This window comes from Oreochromis niloticus, linkage group LG1 (genome assembly GCF_001858045.2).
Source record: "Oreochromis niloticus isolate F11D_XX linkage group LG1, O_niloticus_UMD_NMBU, whole genome shotgun sequence".
Lineage (NCBI taxonomy): Eukaryota > Metazoa > Chordata > Actinopteri > Cichliformes > Cichlidae > Oreochromis > Oreochromis niloticus.
The window spans coordinates 21,436,057-21,450,377 of NC_031965.2; the positions used below are offsets into that span (position 1 = coordinate 21,436,057).

The 14,321-nt window shown below is 43.2% G+C and overlaps 1 protein-coding gene across 6 annotated transcripts in view; it reads right to left on the reverse strand.

Moving 5' to 3' along the window:
* Window positions 1-14,321, reverse strand: part of zfhx3b (zinc finger homeobox 3b) — a 230,726-nt gene that overhangs the window by 59,329 nt on the left and 157,076 nt on the right. For all 6 annotated transcript variants that reach the window (XM_025906355.1, XM_025906354.1, XM_025906363.1 and 3 more), the window contains one exon: window positions 315-546. In XM_025906355.1, coding sequence (XP_025762140.1) covers window positions 315-546 — 232 coding nt within the window. The remainder of the gene's footprint in view (window positions 1-314; window positions 547-14,321) is intronic.

Genomic DNA, 14,321 nt, shown 5'->3' on the forward strand with positions numbered 1-14,321 from the left:
TTCAGAGTAAACTAAGAGCAAATGCAACAAGAAGGCAAACAAACAAAACTTCATTTAATTTGGAAACATATCTATTAATGGTCACATTTAGTCTATGATGAAGTTTGCGTGAAAGTGGGAAGCCTTTGAACAATTGTGAATGCAAAGTTTTAATGACTCAGGTAAATAAAGCTTCTCAATTGAGCATGCGAATGCGTAATTGTGTGCAAGAGACACAGCTGCGTAGGCAAAGACATCAAGAAACTAAAAAAAACAAACAAGACATATGTACCGTAAAGAGACACTAAAAGCAAGCCCCAGGGGCATGTTCTGACCTGTATCTGAAGAAGGGCATTTGCGGATGGTAAAGATGGAGCTGAGGTCCTCCTCCTCCTCTGGCAGGCCCTTCTGCAAGCGCTGAAGCTTCCTGAGGCTCTCACTGCGTTGGTGCTTCATAGAGCGCACATGCTGGATCAGGTTGAGCTTGGCCTTGGTCGAGTAGTTGCACAGCACACAATGGTAGTAGCAGGCATCACCCTCCACCGCGTTTTCGTGCTGCTGCAGGTGCTGTGGGAGGCGAACGAGCGAGAGAGAGGGGAAAGATAGAGATGGAAAGGAACACAGGGAATGAGAGAGATCGAGAGGAAAAGAGAGAGAGAAAGAAGTTATTGTAGATGGCAGATAGCTGGCTAGGCACCACCGACTCACTTTCACTCACACAGTTGGCAAATGAACAAATCAATTCCCAATCACAGCCCTGTTGTTTAACATCCAGACCTCTTCCACTTCAGGACAACTGTTTGGACTGCACACTTGTCTGCGTGAGTGTCTGTATCAGTGGGCTAACAGGACAGGAGAGGCCTGGGAGGCACGCAAATCTCAGGGGCCCAAGGGTGGGCAGGAATCGCATCAGCCACCCTTCAGAAGCCGCGGGTCTACAGCCTCACAGACGGAAGGAAGCATTGATCCCCTTCACTCAACAGAAGCTTCCCGTCTCTGAAAAGGAAACTCCAAACATCTGCCTGTTTCACGCATGGGATACTAAATATTGATCATGGTGAGTTAAATCCTCACTCTCTCATAGAAAAAGAGAGGCAAAGCCAGCCAGTGGTGAGGCAGGAGGGGGACTGAGGGAAAATGGAACATTCCACAACAGGAGGACAACCTTCAGAGGACAGGAAATCAGCATCAGTATTGACCTGTCAACCCCAGCACTTCCTCCAAGGCTCCACAGCACGCCTGGTCCAGCTTTCACCCACTCTCCACAGAGTCACAACATGCACAACACCCTATAGTGACACCATGCCACAACAACCTCTTGTCACACCACCAGGCTCCAGTCTAATTACCTCCTGCATGGCTCAATCAATGATGCAATGCCAACACAATATGTCTGAACCTGGTGCGAGCAACAGAGTTATTGACCATTATCCTAAAGCATCACACTGATTGTTGGTGGATGTTTACAATAAAAGCCCCAGACCGGGCATGGCTACTTGTGTCATGCCTGTCACGTGCTGTTTCTTATATCAGACTCTGCAGTCTCGCTGTGGATTTCTGTGGCTGCAATCGATGTCAATCACCAAAAGTTTTCCTCTTTTTCCTCTGATCTTATTGGCCCCTGTGTCTCCTGTGAGGCATGCTGAGAGAGTACGACTAAATAAGTGTAAAATGCAGAGTGTCTTATGCAGAGAGATTGTGGATGAGTATATACCTTTTTGTAGATACAGTACAAGTGAAACAGCTGTTCAACAAAAGCCAAAATAAGGATGAAACACTACTGGATACACTGAAAGGTATTTCTGCTCATTTTTAAAGCTATAATATGCAGCAATTGTCATTTACTTTGTAAACACAACACTGCCTTGAACAAGCTTGGAACTGGATGAGAGGGGAAGAAGTATTAGTAAAAACTAATCACTGACCCAGATAGATAGGAATGATTGTTTTACTGCTATTGCTTAACATTTATACTTCTTTTACTGGCTTTAGTTGCATCTCTTCTTGCAAGAAAACACCACCATCACACAAGTGAGATTATTTATATATATTTTTAAAGAAAATCCTGTACATTGTTCCTTTAACAAGGCAAAATGCACTGAAGAAAATGAACCTTAACCTTAACGTTGACCTATACAATTTTTATACATTCAAACAGTATTATCTTCTATGTGTCAGTTTCCCTTTATAAACCATTCATCAAGAAGACACTGAACTATCCTCTCCTGCACTAGACGGCCTGTTTGGCTGGCTGGAAGACATAAAAGCAATGGAAACATTACACATTTAACAACATTACTTCTAAATCAGGTGTTGACAGGCTGGTGAAAAAAAAGTCATAACAATATTATGCCTCCCTAAAAAGCTCTTGTCCCTTTCTCCTAATGTTTAATTTTCTGGCAATATTCTAATATTGCTATGGGGTTTTCTGAGCTATTGTGTTTCATTCTCTTTGGCTTCATATTTCTCACTTCTACACCTAAAATGTGCATTAAGACACTGCTTCCAGGAAAAGGAATAGGAGTTTTTTTTTCCTCTTTGTGAGCCCCACGGCTCAGTGTAATAGAGTTATTAGGTGATTGTAAAAAGCTCTGTGTGCTCTCCTTTCTCGCCTCGTTTTAAGCCATCCATGATGTCATGAATAGGTGTTGCTGGATATTGGGGGAGCCCTCCTCCTTTTCCTCCTTTTCCTCTGTGCACAAATATTGCATCAGGACTAAGGCAGAGAGAAATCTGAGAGACAGATTTGGTTATAGATGACATCAAATCAATCAAATTTCTTTTAGTCATAGCAGATGTCTTGAAATTTAAAAAAGGAGCTCTTGCTGCAAATGACTCAAGGCTCCAAAAATCTGCAAGAAAACCAGTTTTTAAAAAAAGTGACAGCACCTGACCAAGACTTCAAAGCTAGTCTCATGAGGCAGGAAAAAAAAGTCCTGGGAGTTTTACAGCTTCCCATAAAAAGCACAGGGTTTATATAGGAGCGAACCTGAGACTGCCTGCCCCAGAATCAGCCATAATTCACTATAAACCTCGACTGGCCAGGAAGATGTCCTCAACAGGGCCAGATCTGGCTTGCCCCGGTGTTTGTAGCTCTGTCTACAATGTCAAATGGTTACACCTGTAAACCAACACTTTCACCATCTCTTATATTGGCCATGACCCAAAGCAGTCTGGAGCCCTTTACAGAGCTAGTGAAGGAGAGAGGAGAGTGAGGTGGTTGCCGCTCATTCAGTATTACGGAGAGGACGATGGTGTAAAAAAAAAAAAAAGAAAAAAGTTTTGACCAATGAACAACAATGCGCATTTGATCATATCACACGTTCTCTAATATTGATTACGTGATAGACTATGATCTATCTAACTGTACAAACTGCTTGGACAAAGTGCGCTTGCGGGCCAGCTTCTTTTCCGATTGTGTGCACACATGCATATACACTCTGAATGTGAAACATAATAATGTATGAGACAGGGCCTATGTCTGTTTCCTATGAACCTGCAATGAAGCCCCCAGTTGATAAATCACCTCCAACTGGAGTGCAGGAATTTGGCAGCTTAATGAAAAAGTCATGTTGGGTTGGGAGGAGTTGGTCTGCCTGGCTCTTAGGTTTCTAACTGCCCTATCAAGGCCCCAACTACAGGGGAGCTGTGGAGCATAATGGGGGGACTCTGGCTGGGTCAGTGGCATGGATTCAATACCACTGAACTGTCTAGGAATTTACAGCAGTTATATAGGAGATTCAGCTGGGCGAGTGTTGGTGGCTGCCTGTATAATAACATATTAAAAATACTGCAGCAGTGACTGGGAGATTTTTAAACACAATTAAAGGCGATCAAAGTGCTACAAAACTGCGACTAATAAAACAGCTAAATAAACAAGCTTTCTGAAGCTTCACATTGTACAGTAGCAGTTGTTACAGTAAAAAATGAAATGCAGTCATAGTTTTTTTAAGCCTCTCTCTTCGATGGAGCACCTTACCTCTTGCTGTGGAGGCTGAAGCAGTGCTCAGTGCTTTTTCAGGTAAAGAGGGACAGGGGCGGTGTGAGCACCACCCCATCCTCTCTCTCACAACTCTACAGTGCACCTTGCCCTCTGAGTGGGCAACGCATGCCTGTATCAGTTTCACCACCCACCCAGAGCACTGCATACATCTGCATTTCCATCCACTTAAATGCAAAGTAAAAGTGGACCTTTAACACAAAACAGTGTGGTTGCAGAGAGAGTCCAGCTAGCAGAAGATGGAGGTGGGCATTACTGGAAGGGTGGAAGGGAGACAGAAAGCCGGTAATTCCAAAGAATGGCTCCCAAAGGAGCCGTATAATACAACATGTACACGTAACAACACATACAAAAGTATAGACAAAAAGAGAATCAAAAATGTACGCATACAAACACGCACAAATACGCACACACAAACACACACACACAGCCGTGTACCATTATGATCATACCCTAATTTCCAACATTAAATTTGGCAGTGCTGTTAATACAAAATTAATGCATTAAAACAGATGACTATCTGTGAGCTAAATAGCTATCAATTCTAAGAGAGCTGCCAAATTCCCTCTGTGAGAGAGCTGGTGAGTATCTGCTTGGATATTGCTTTGTAATTGTCTCCCTGATTCTCTGTACTAAAAGCTCTTGTCTGTGTGTGTGTGTGTGTGTGTGTGTGTGTGTGTGTGTGTGTGTGTATGCATGATTGTGTGCGTGCATGCTTCATGGCTTAAACTGCAATTCACACCTGAAGCAATGCAGTGCACAGCACTCCAACAGAGCAGATCTATGATAAGATTACGTCCTTTAAATCACAGAAGTAGAGGTTCGGTTTTGTCTTCCTCACTTTAGAAGTGTTACAATAAGCCGAGGCAGCACTTTTGTTGTTATTGGGGTATTTTTTTATTTTTTGGGGGGCTTTTTTTGTTATTCAAATATAGCAAAATCAATGCAAAAATTCCAATCAGTGAAGTAATTGTATTACACTCTGAATGGAGACAATGAAATGTGCCGCTTGGGTTGAAAAAGCAACTAAAGGCAAAGGGATGATAAAAATCACCTTGTGCTATCGCTTCTTCATCGAGGCAACGATGAAGAACCTGTGCCTAATCTTCAACTAGTTTCATGTGTTTTGACAACCAAAGAATCTGCTCTTAGTGAGAAAAAGTGTTGCACAGCAGCACAAACACTTTGCTGGACTCAAAACTGGTCTGGGGCTGGAGGTAGGATTTTTGTGTCCAAACAGACCAAGCAAAGCTTTGTGATTACCATTAATTTTTTTAAAAAATCTTAGCATCTGGTATGCCTAATGCAGACAAGAAAAAGAAAAATATACATAAAGTTTCAATATGGAGCCGATTAGGTCAATACTCATGTCGCTTTCTCCGCCATTCAATGTTTTAGCATTGCTGGTGCAATCTGTTTTAAAAATGGTGTTTACAACAATGTACATAAACTCAAGCTGGCAATATTAAAAAGTCAAACAATGTTTATAAATGTCATCTTGAACTGCAACTCTTGGAAATGCGTAAATGGCAGAAAAATGGAGACTGTTACCTGCATTTTTATGAATGCAGGCTGACAATACTGAATCACTGAACATTTGGGCTTCTTAATATCAAAGTCTGGGAATGACAAAATCCTGCTTCATGTCAGAATGTGTAAAGACAAAGCAGTTTTTTGTAGCTGTACAATACTTAAGGCTGAGTGTTTCAAGATATTCTCAGGCCATCTCAATGTGTAAATATGTGAAGTGATTAGTTAAAAAGCAGTTGGCCAAAACTGACATCTGAACCTTAAAGTTTAATTTAACTTAAATTTAAAACGGATTATGTAAATGAAGCCAAAGAATACTTGTACATGTGCAGATTTGTTGGGAACTTCATGAATCTGCATTCTGGGATTCCCCTAGAATAGAAGCAGGTTATTCAGCAAAGAAAAGGAGAGTGACTGTGACTGGAGTCAGCGAGTGCTCGTAGTTTGGCCTGTGATTCCCCGACTGCCAGCAGCACGAACAACAGCTCCAACCACAGGCCCCACTGGGTGCCAAGTGTGGTGGCTGCTTTGAATTAGCCACTGCAAGTTGCAACATGCCTAAGAGTTAGGTTGTGGCTTAAGGGGACTGTATATTCCAGGCCAAACTGCATACCTACTGCTTCCTGAACCTCATCTCCACCCTCGTCCTTTCTTTTCCTTTACTCTTTAATACCTGCCAACCCTCGTCTGCATCCTGTCCCTCTGTCTCAAAGCCCATAATGTGCTAAGTTGCTTCCTCTACTGTCTTGCTGTAGAAATGATCCATCACTACCGGTGAATAAAACCAGGCTGCATATTTGTCTCTGGGAGGGAAGGGAGAAACAAAACGGACCTCTGTGTCGTAAGTGGGGGCAGCAAAGTAAAGATGGATCACTGTAGGTGTCCTTGGAGAGGATGACTTAACATGGGCCTATAAAACAAAGTAGCTTGGGAGGGGTCATGGAGACACTTAAAGACAATGCAGCTACTGGTGTTCCACACCCACCACTCTTACTTACTTTAACATTAAATAAAGCAATAATTATTGAATTCCATTTGAATGAGTAAGATGCTAGAAAGTAAACAATGGGAACATAATTGCAGAGGGAAGGCAATCAATGCAGGCAGTCATTTGGGCCATGTTGATTATGTAGGCTGCTGTATGTGCTCTGTGTGTAAGAGTGTGTGCACTTTTGTGCAGCCATTGCAAATCTAAGGTGAGCCAAGGGGAGTATGTGCTGTGACAAGGAGCTGAGTAATACACTCTCCCACATGCACACACAAAACAAGAGTCGGGTAATCCCTCCTTCAATAATGACCCAGGGCTCTAAACAATAGCTCTCAATCAGCTGATCAATGTGTCCACATAATTCATGTGCGACTCACTGTCTTTGAAAAAGGAGGAGGAGGAGGAGGAGGAGGAGGAGGAGGAGGAGGATAAGCAAGCAGGCAGGCAGTAGAGAGATCAATGCCCTGTGCGGTGATAACGAGCCTGGGCCTATGCCCACAGGAGCCCCACTCTGGCGTCCAGGGTCTCTCTCATTAAGAACATTTGGATAAGCATGGCTATACATACATAATATGCACTTCTAATCATAGGCAGATAAACACATTTCTCCCCCTCTTAATGAGCTGGGTCCTGCTTTTGTGACACACAGCAATGACTCCAAAACAGGCAGGAAATGATGTCAATCCCCAAATAAGAAAAAAAAAAAAGAGTAAAGCAAATTAACAGCAAGCTGTTGGCCTCCTCTTTCAGTAGCTAATTAACAGCTTAACCTCCTGGTGCTTTTATGAAAGCCATGCTGGGAGGAGCTTGCCAAAATTGCAGTACAATAAGTCTGCCTGCAGGAGGCGAGAGCAGGGTGGAGCTACGGGGGTACCCAAACAACTGTTACAGCCACTTGATGACATGTGTACTGGCAAGGTACCATCTGGAAGCTGAATGGGGCAAATCAGGACCTGCCCTGGCCCTTCTCTCCATTACCCAGAGTACTGTGTCAACATAACAACCCTCCATTTTGGACAGCGGTGAGAATAATTACTTGTACAGGGCTGCGGAAGAACATGTTTTTGATTTTCATTTAAGCAAAACAGGAGGCACACAGCAGGCTGCAATATTCAGATTTTGTGTTTCACTGCATAAAGTGTTACTCTCTTACAATAAAGACTCAGGACATTCGGGTGGAAGAGAAATAGTTTTGTGTTGATCTCAGTCTTTTGACTGTGACAGGTGCCGGTGAGACAAAAGATGAGACAAAACCTGAACATGTTCATCTCTAAAGCAACCCGAAAAGCCTGCGATGTGATTTTCATACGAGAGACAGAAAACAGGCAGGTATTTTGAATAAAAAGAAACACACCTGCTATCGGCACCCAAAGCAACAACTTAATGCCCCACCCCAGTCTTTGAATTTTCTTCGCAAGCAGTAATAACTGCGTCTTGAGGCCACTAATATTAAACTATAAACCACTCCCTATCTTCTGGCTAAGAAAATGGGCCAACATGAAAGACTTCTATCTGAATCATATCTAGCTTTACACAAGTGTTGGACCCCCGTGCGTATACAGCTTTTTCAAGTGCTTCCTGTGAATGTTTGCAATGCAAACCACAGGAGTACCTGATGAAGCTAGGCTACAGACAAGCAAAGCCATCAATCAAACAGAATCCCCTTGCACTCCTATAGAACGAGTTCCGTGTGATTTAGAGGGATATCTCAGGAATTTATGAAAGGTGCTGCTCAGGTTGTCTGAGGAGAGCTATACAGGCCTATTAATGGAAGCGAGTGTGAATACTAGATGAGAACAAGATGACTGACTACAGTAGATCTGGACTCTGCTGTACTGTAGGTCACTGGTGTGTTAGTACGTAAAGGCAGAGGCAGGACTCCACCCGTCCAGCTGACAAAAGTCTCCAACACCTCCCTGCTACTCATTTGTCACTTGACAGCCAGACAATGGCAGCGTGGCCTTGAGGAGCAGCTCTGAACACGAGAGGCAGAAAGCTTGTTAGATGGAGATGAAGGATGAAAGAGTTTGGAGAATGAACCCTGTATGAGTACATGAAGGAAACGGCGAGAAGCAGGATGGGATTGTACCAAATACAATTAGTCTTCGAGAACAAACATCACACTCTGCAGCGTATGCAGATCTGGCGAGGGAGTATCCAGCAGAAATAAAGACCTCCGGTGGTGAAAATAAACACGGCCATCATCTCGTGTCAGTGTTAGTGATGTATCCTTTTTCCCCACTTGTCGGCCATTGTGACTCAGAAAAAGAGCCTTAAACATCCTCACAGCATTACAGGTGACCGAGGGCCATGCTCGCTAAATTGCAGGTGTGCCGACATTCTTCTTGCCGAGTCTATTGTCATTAGCTGATCTCCTTTAGCACCTTTGCACTGACGTAATGGGAGAGACGAGACACAGAATCAAGTCTCCTCAGGCTTGTATTATCTAGCTTTCACCCCTGGCGTTCTCAGTTTGGTAGTGTAAATATTTCATTAACACATAATTGGTTGCGGCTTCAGGCTACGCAATAAGGCTGTGATAGCTGTAACACTGTATATATCTGGCTTCTCTGTATCCTTTTTAATGTAAAATTCATAGAAAATGTGTTTTGGGGAGAGGGTGTTTGAGATCTCGTAAGGGGAAATGTTTGGTTGTTCATGCACTGCCCTCACACAAGCCCAGCAGAGACACCAGCTAATTAAGAACAGTGATGATGTGCTCAGCCCGTGTCAATATTTAACCCAGTCTTATGCAGCTATCTTTATTAGTAGCACTGCACTAACAAAAGGAGCAATGTGGCTTTTGAGAGGTCCTCGTCTTAAAATGAAAATTAATGAGTGGGGTTGAGTGGAGGTGAATATACAGAATAGCTCTATATGTGGGCCTATTTGCATGGAACATGAAGTACCTTGTTGCGGTGAAACTGCTGTTGAGTGTTCTTCAAGCAATTCATACACCAAACACCCACCAGTTTCACCTGCCAACTAAAAGCTGAAACTTTAATGAGAGAAAGCCTGACATTTCACTTTTTTTGCGTGTAGATACTCGAAAGCTTAACACTAAACGGCAATACCATCACTTCCATAATATGAGATATTTACTTTCTCAGTTGCACTTATAAAACGCGTTTAACAGAGTCGCCACATACATCCTTTTAACTTTCCTCTCCATTGTTCAGTAATCAGTGCTTAAACCGTTACCTTTTTAAAGTAGGAAAATATTAAGCAAAGTGGCGCTTAATACGGTGGCCCCACTCCCCAACCTCAAGGACACAGCCAGCGCCATCTGTACTTCCTGTGGCCTTGCTAAGACGGACTTCTTAACAGGGTCACTGTTATTGCCGCTCATTAGCCAAAGGGGAGAGGGGGAGAAAAATAACTCCATTTTCCATGAAAAAGAAACAAAAGTGCTCATCGATCAGTGGGATCAATTGAGGATCAATAACCTAAACTTTCATCATTTTCAGCACAGCATAATTACAGCAGAGATATAGTTGTCATCACTGAAAATCAAACAAGGCCCAGACTAATTGGGAGAGCCCTATTGCTTTGGTCATGCTGGCAAGAAAGCTTTATAAGCCCCAGAAAGACTTGATGATGAACGGTCTTTGGCGCTTCCCAAAATAACTTCGTGTGCCATTAGCAAGTGTCATCATGGAGGTCACTGAGCTGGCTGCCCATTCACAGACATCTAATACTGGGCATTGCCAGATACCACACAAGATCTCCTTTCTCATGTGTGCACATAGGGTATAAAATGAAAATCGTTCATACGTTTATGAGATGACTTGATTTTGATATATTGTTCTGGAAGCGCATTCTTATTATACCAGCACAATTTGCTGCTGACCTCCTGTGCCATAAAAAGTTGTTTCCCACTGCAGTAGCTGAGCACTGTAAAGCGACTTTGCAGACTGGGTAAAGCAAAGAGGCATGGCTGATATAACTGATATTTCACAGCCTGGCATCGCCGCCAAGCCGTCCTTACTTTCCACACCATATACACTGCTCAATCGTGCAAAAAAATCTCAAACTATACTTCAAAGCCTACCACTTTTCCCCTTCCTGTTTATTGATTAGACAGAGCTCTTGTTCAGTAATTGTGCAGTAAATCAAGCATGGTGCGCACTAATCTCAACCCCGGGAGGAAAGTGTTAAAGGTAAAACCTGCTGAAAAGTGCATAATTATGGTGCTGTGTGCAGCCAGGAGAGAGGATATTCTCCTCCCTCTCACATTTCTCACTCACTCTCTGCCTGCCTGTGCAACCAGAGGCAGCAGGGAGAGGGGTTGGCAGAAGAGCAACGGGAAGTGTGTACAGTTTCTAACCACCTCTCGCTCTCCCTCCTTTACTCTTTCAGTCCCTCTCCCTCTCAGTGCATTCCCAACCAAAGCGCCGGGGGCGCCATGCTTGTAAGGAAAACCACAGCCTTTTGAGTGCCTCTTGTATTTACAAACGGAGGCATGTTGGAATCAAAGGCATTACCACATGACATAACACATTAAACAGTTGGCAGATTGAGAATTTATATGCTGAATAGATATTGAGTGGGGTAAACAGGAATAGTGTCCTTATTGGATCAGCTTAGCTAACAATACTTGGTATGAGAGTGAAACTTACCTAGACCAGAGCACACTTTCAACTGCAGAAGCTCCCTCCTTTCTCTTGCTTTTCCTTCTCTCTTACCACACAGCTCAGGCTAGAGCCCAGGTGGAGACAGCTATCACTTTCCCATCAACTTCCTGTTCCTCTTGTCTCTCCGCCCCTCTTTCTCTCTGCTCTCTCGCTCACTGCACAACTTTTTTTCTGTGCCGTTTTTGAAGTAATACAAAGCCACGTCTCGTACCCATTTTCAAAAATAATCAACGCTGCAGTTCGGATTTTTTCTCCCTCCCCTTACTTCTCTCATTCTCTTCCCAACAGTTTCCCCATGTTGCTGTTCTGCCTAATCTCAGCCCAGTTTTTATTTCACCCTCATCAGCAGGGATCTAAAAATAAATGATAAATGGAATATGATATTTTAAAGCCTTATCTCTTATCTGTTCTTACAGGGGAATAATAAGGTAGTTAATCCTGCAGATCCTACTCAAATTGATTAATCAGCACATGCGGACAATCAAATAAATGATTAATATTCCCCAGTCCTGTGGTTGGACAGTTACCCCTGAAACCATCAGTAATAATTCAGTAACCCTTCCCAGACCACAGGCTGCAGCTAGTCAGCCTCACTCAGCATCAGCCTTCTGATCTGATGTTCAGCAGGACTTTGAACTCCCCACACAGAAACTCAGACACACCAGGGGTAAAGCATTCTGCACTATACTCTCTCTATAGGCCTCCTCCAGTGCTTACCTGATAAGAAGCGTGTATATACAGAATTTAGGTAGATGAACAGGAAAAAGTGTTCTTTATCTAGCTGCTGTTAAAGATAGCAGCACTGGGTGGGAAAAGATCACTCTCATATAGTTTCCAGGTGATTTCACAGAAGTGCTATAGACACAGAGAAAAAAAGCTTCCACAAAACAGCGTTACATAATACACACACCAAGTGTAAAAATGTTCAAGGAGTCTTTAAAAAAGAGAACACATCCATACTTGAAACTGTTTTATGCAAGTACTGGGTAAAGTGCTGCTGTGTTGCCAAAGACACAGAAGCCTGATGACTTCAGGCACTCACATGCGGACATACTGTCAGAGAGACGGGCTATATCACAACAACTATCCCCAAGATTCGCCACATTGAGCACATCTTTCCCTGTTGGTGAACAAATGGGGGGGGGGGGCTGTCTATTCTATCCTATTACCCATAGTATTCTCCCTCCCACAGAGGTCACAGAGCAGCCATCTACATGGTGCTCCTCTGCATCTGCCAGCTAGAAGAGTTATTAATCAGGGAGAAAGCTTGTGGCAGAAGAGAGCACCTCTTGCCCTTCACATTTGCACTAGGCCAAGAATGAATGGTGGGGGTGGGTACTATGGTAGGGCGGGAGATATACGATTGCACAATGGAGTTGGGGGGTATAGGGGGAGTTATCCGTCTCTGCTAGCGCTTGAATACAAGAAGTTACGCAAAGTCTGTAGTCTAACCCAGCAAACAGATACACACTGTATATACCAAATGTATACATATGGGCCCCAGCCCCACCCCAATCCGTCCTCTCTGCCTAACAGGAGACTTGGCTTTTGTGTTGCTTCTAACCAGCTGGTTGCCTGAATCAGCACATGTAGCCAATGAAGGCTATTTATGATTACCAAGACACTGTGAGTCTTCAGAATTGCTATGATTTTTTTTTATGGCTTCCCAGCATTACTGCAGCCATTTAAACTCCCTCTAAGAGGTCACTAACTTCAAGAGAGTTTATACAGTTTGGGATCAGGTTGAAATTTAGCTACAACACACACTGAAGTCTATTCACTGGTGTTTTGCAGGGCGACGCTATAAGAACTAGAGTCTGAACTAGAAGAAGCCTGAGCCCTAGAGTGCGACTGGCCATTCAGTACTCTTGCCAATATACTTTGTGATATATGGCTTTGTCTTTAATAGGTATGAGCATGGTGTGTAGAACAGTGTCATGAAAAAAAGCCTCTGGTTTTATATATAAGCGTTACAGTTCACTTTGATCTCTTCTCTTGCTCCACTGTTTATAAATCAGCCACACAAATATTTATGAGCGGAACGAGGAAAATGGCTGGTCTGGTTTGTATCTCTGCCCTCCTTCCCTCCCTACTGCGTTCTCTCCCTCCCCCTGTGGCTGATGTGTAGATGAGGCCACCGCAGACGCAGAGCGAGCATATAGGCCCCAGGCCACATCCATCATATCTGTTCTGTCTCTGGCTATTGTGTGGCCCCAGAGAAGGTTGAACCAACCAGACTGGGTAAAAGAAAAGATGGCAAATTTACTATGAATAAGAGACTAATGCAGCATGTAGCACATATCTCACTTATCACAGGCTTGTAACTGCTATGTTTGAATGAGTCGTATGAGCCAAACCATGAACAAAACAATGAATGTCAGCGTGTGTGGATTTTGTGCTGTGTGGATAAAGTTGCGCCCCCAACTTACGCTTCGCTAGTTCATCAGTAACAAAACTCAATAAATTAATACAACCATGTTCAATATGTGCTGCCTTTGGCTTCCTTTTAGCTAACCTGTCTGCTTGTGTGTTTTACACTCACACAACATGCCCTAAGCTTCTGGATCTTTATGCTTTAATTGCTCCCCCCAGCCCTGACCCCTGATCCAGATTACTCTGATATACAGTATCTCCATTAAATTGGGAAGTAGGTAAATATTTTTCTAATGACCCTTAGTTCTAGCGACACCATTAAAAATGGAAGGAGGGGGGAAAAAAAAAATCAATCTTCTTTCCTTTTTGCCCTTCACTGACTCTATTAGTTCCCTTTTTTATCGGTTGTCTCCAAAAAATGTGGAGGTAGATCGAGCAGAATGGAGTGTCCACTCTCACTTTGACAGGGCAATGGACTTTACTGAGATGCATTTCAGTAATGAGGAGATTACAGACCTACGGTCAGAAAGAAATATCTTTTGAACAGCATCTCCTCTGTCCTTCTCGTAACACATTGGATTTACCGATCTGATACAAAAAAAAAAAAGGAAATAGTCAGACTGCCTTTATCTAAACTGAACAGAATGTTGATCCTGCAATCTAGACTTGAGATCATTAGAAAGATAATGCGGTCTAAAGCGGGGAAGAGACAAACTGGACCAAATGTTACCATCATGTAGTGCACGAAAAGTTCAAGGTTTGAGCAAAACTATGCCCGTGCGTGTGTCCACTGTACAGTAAAAAGCTGATGAACCAT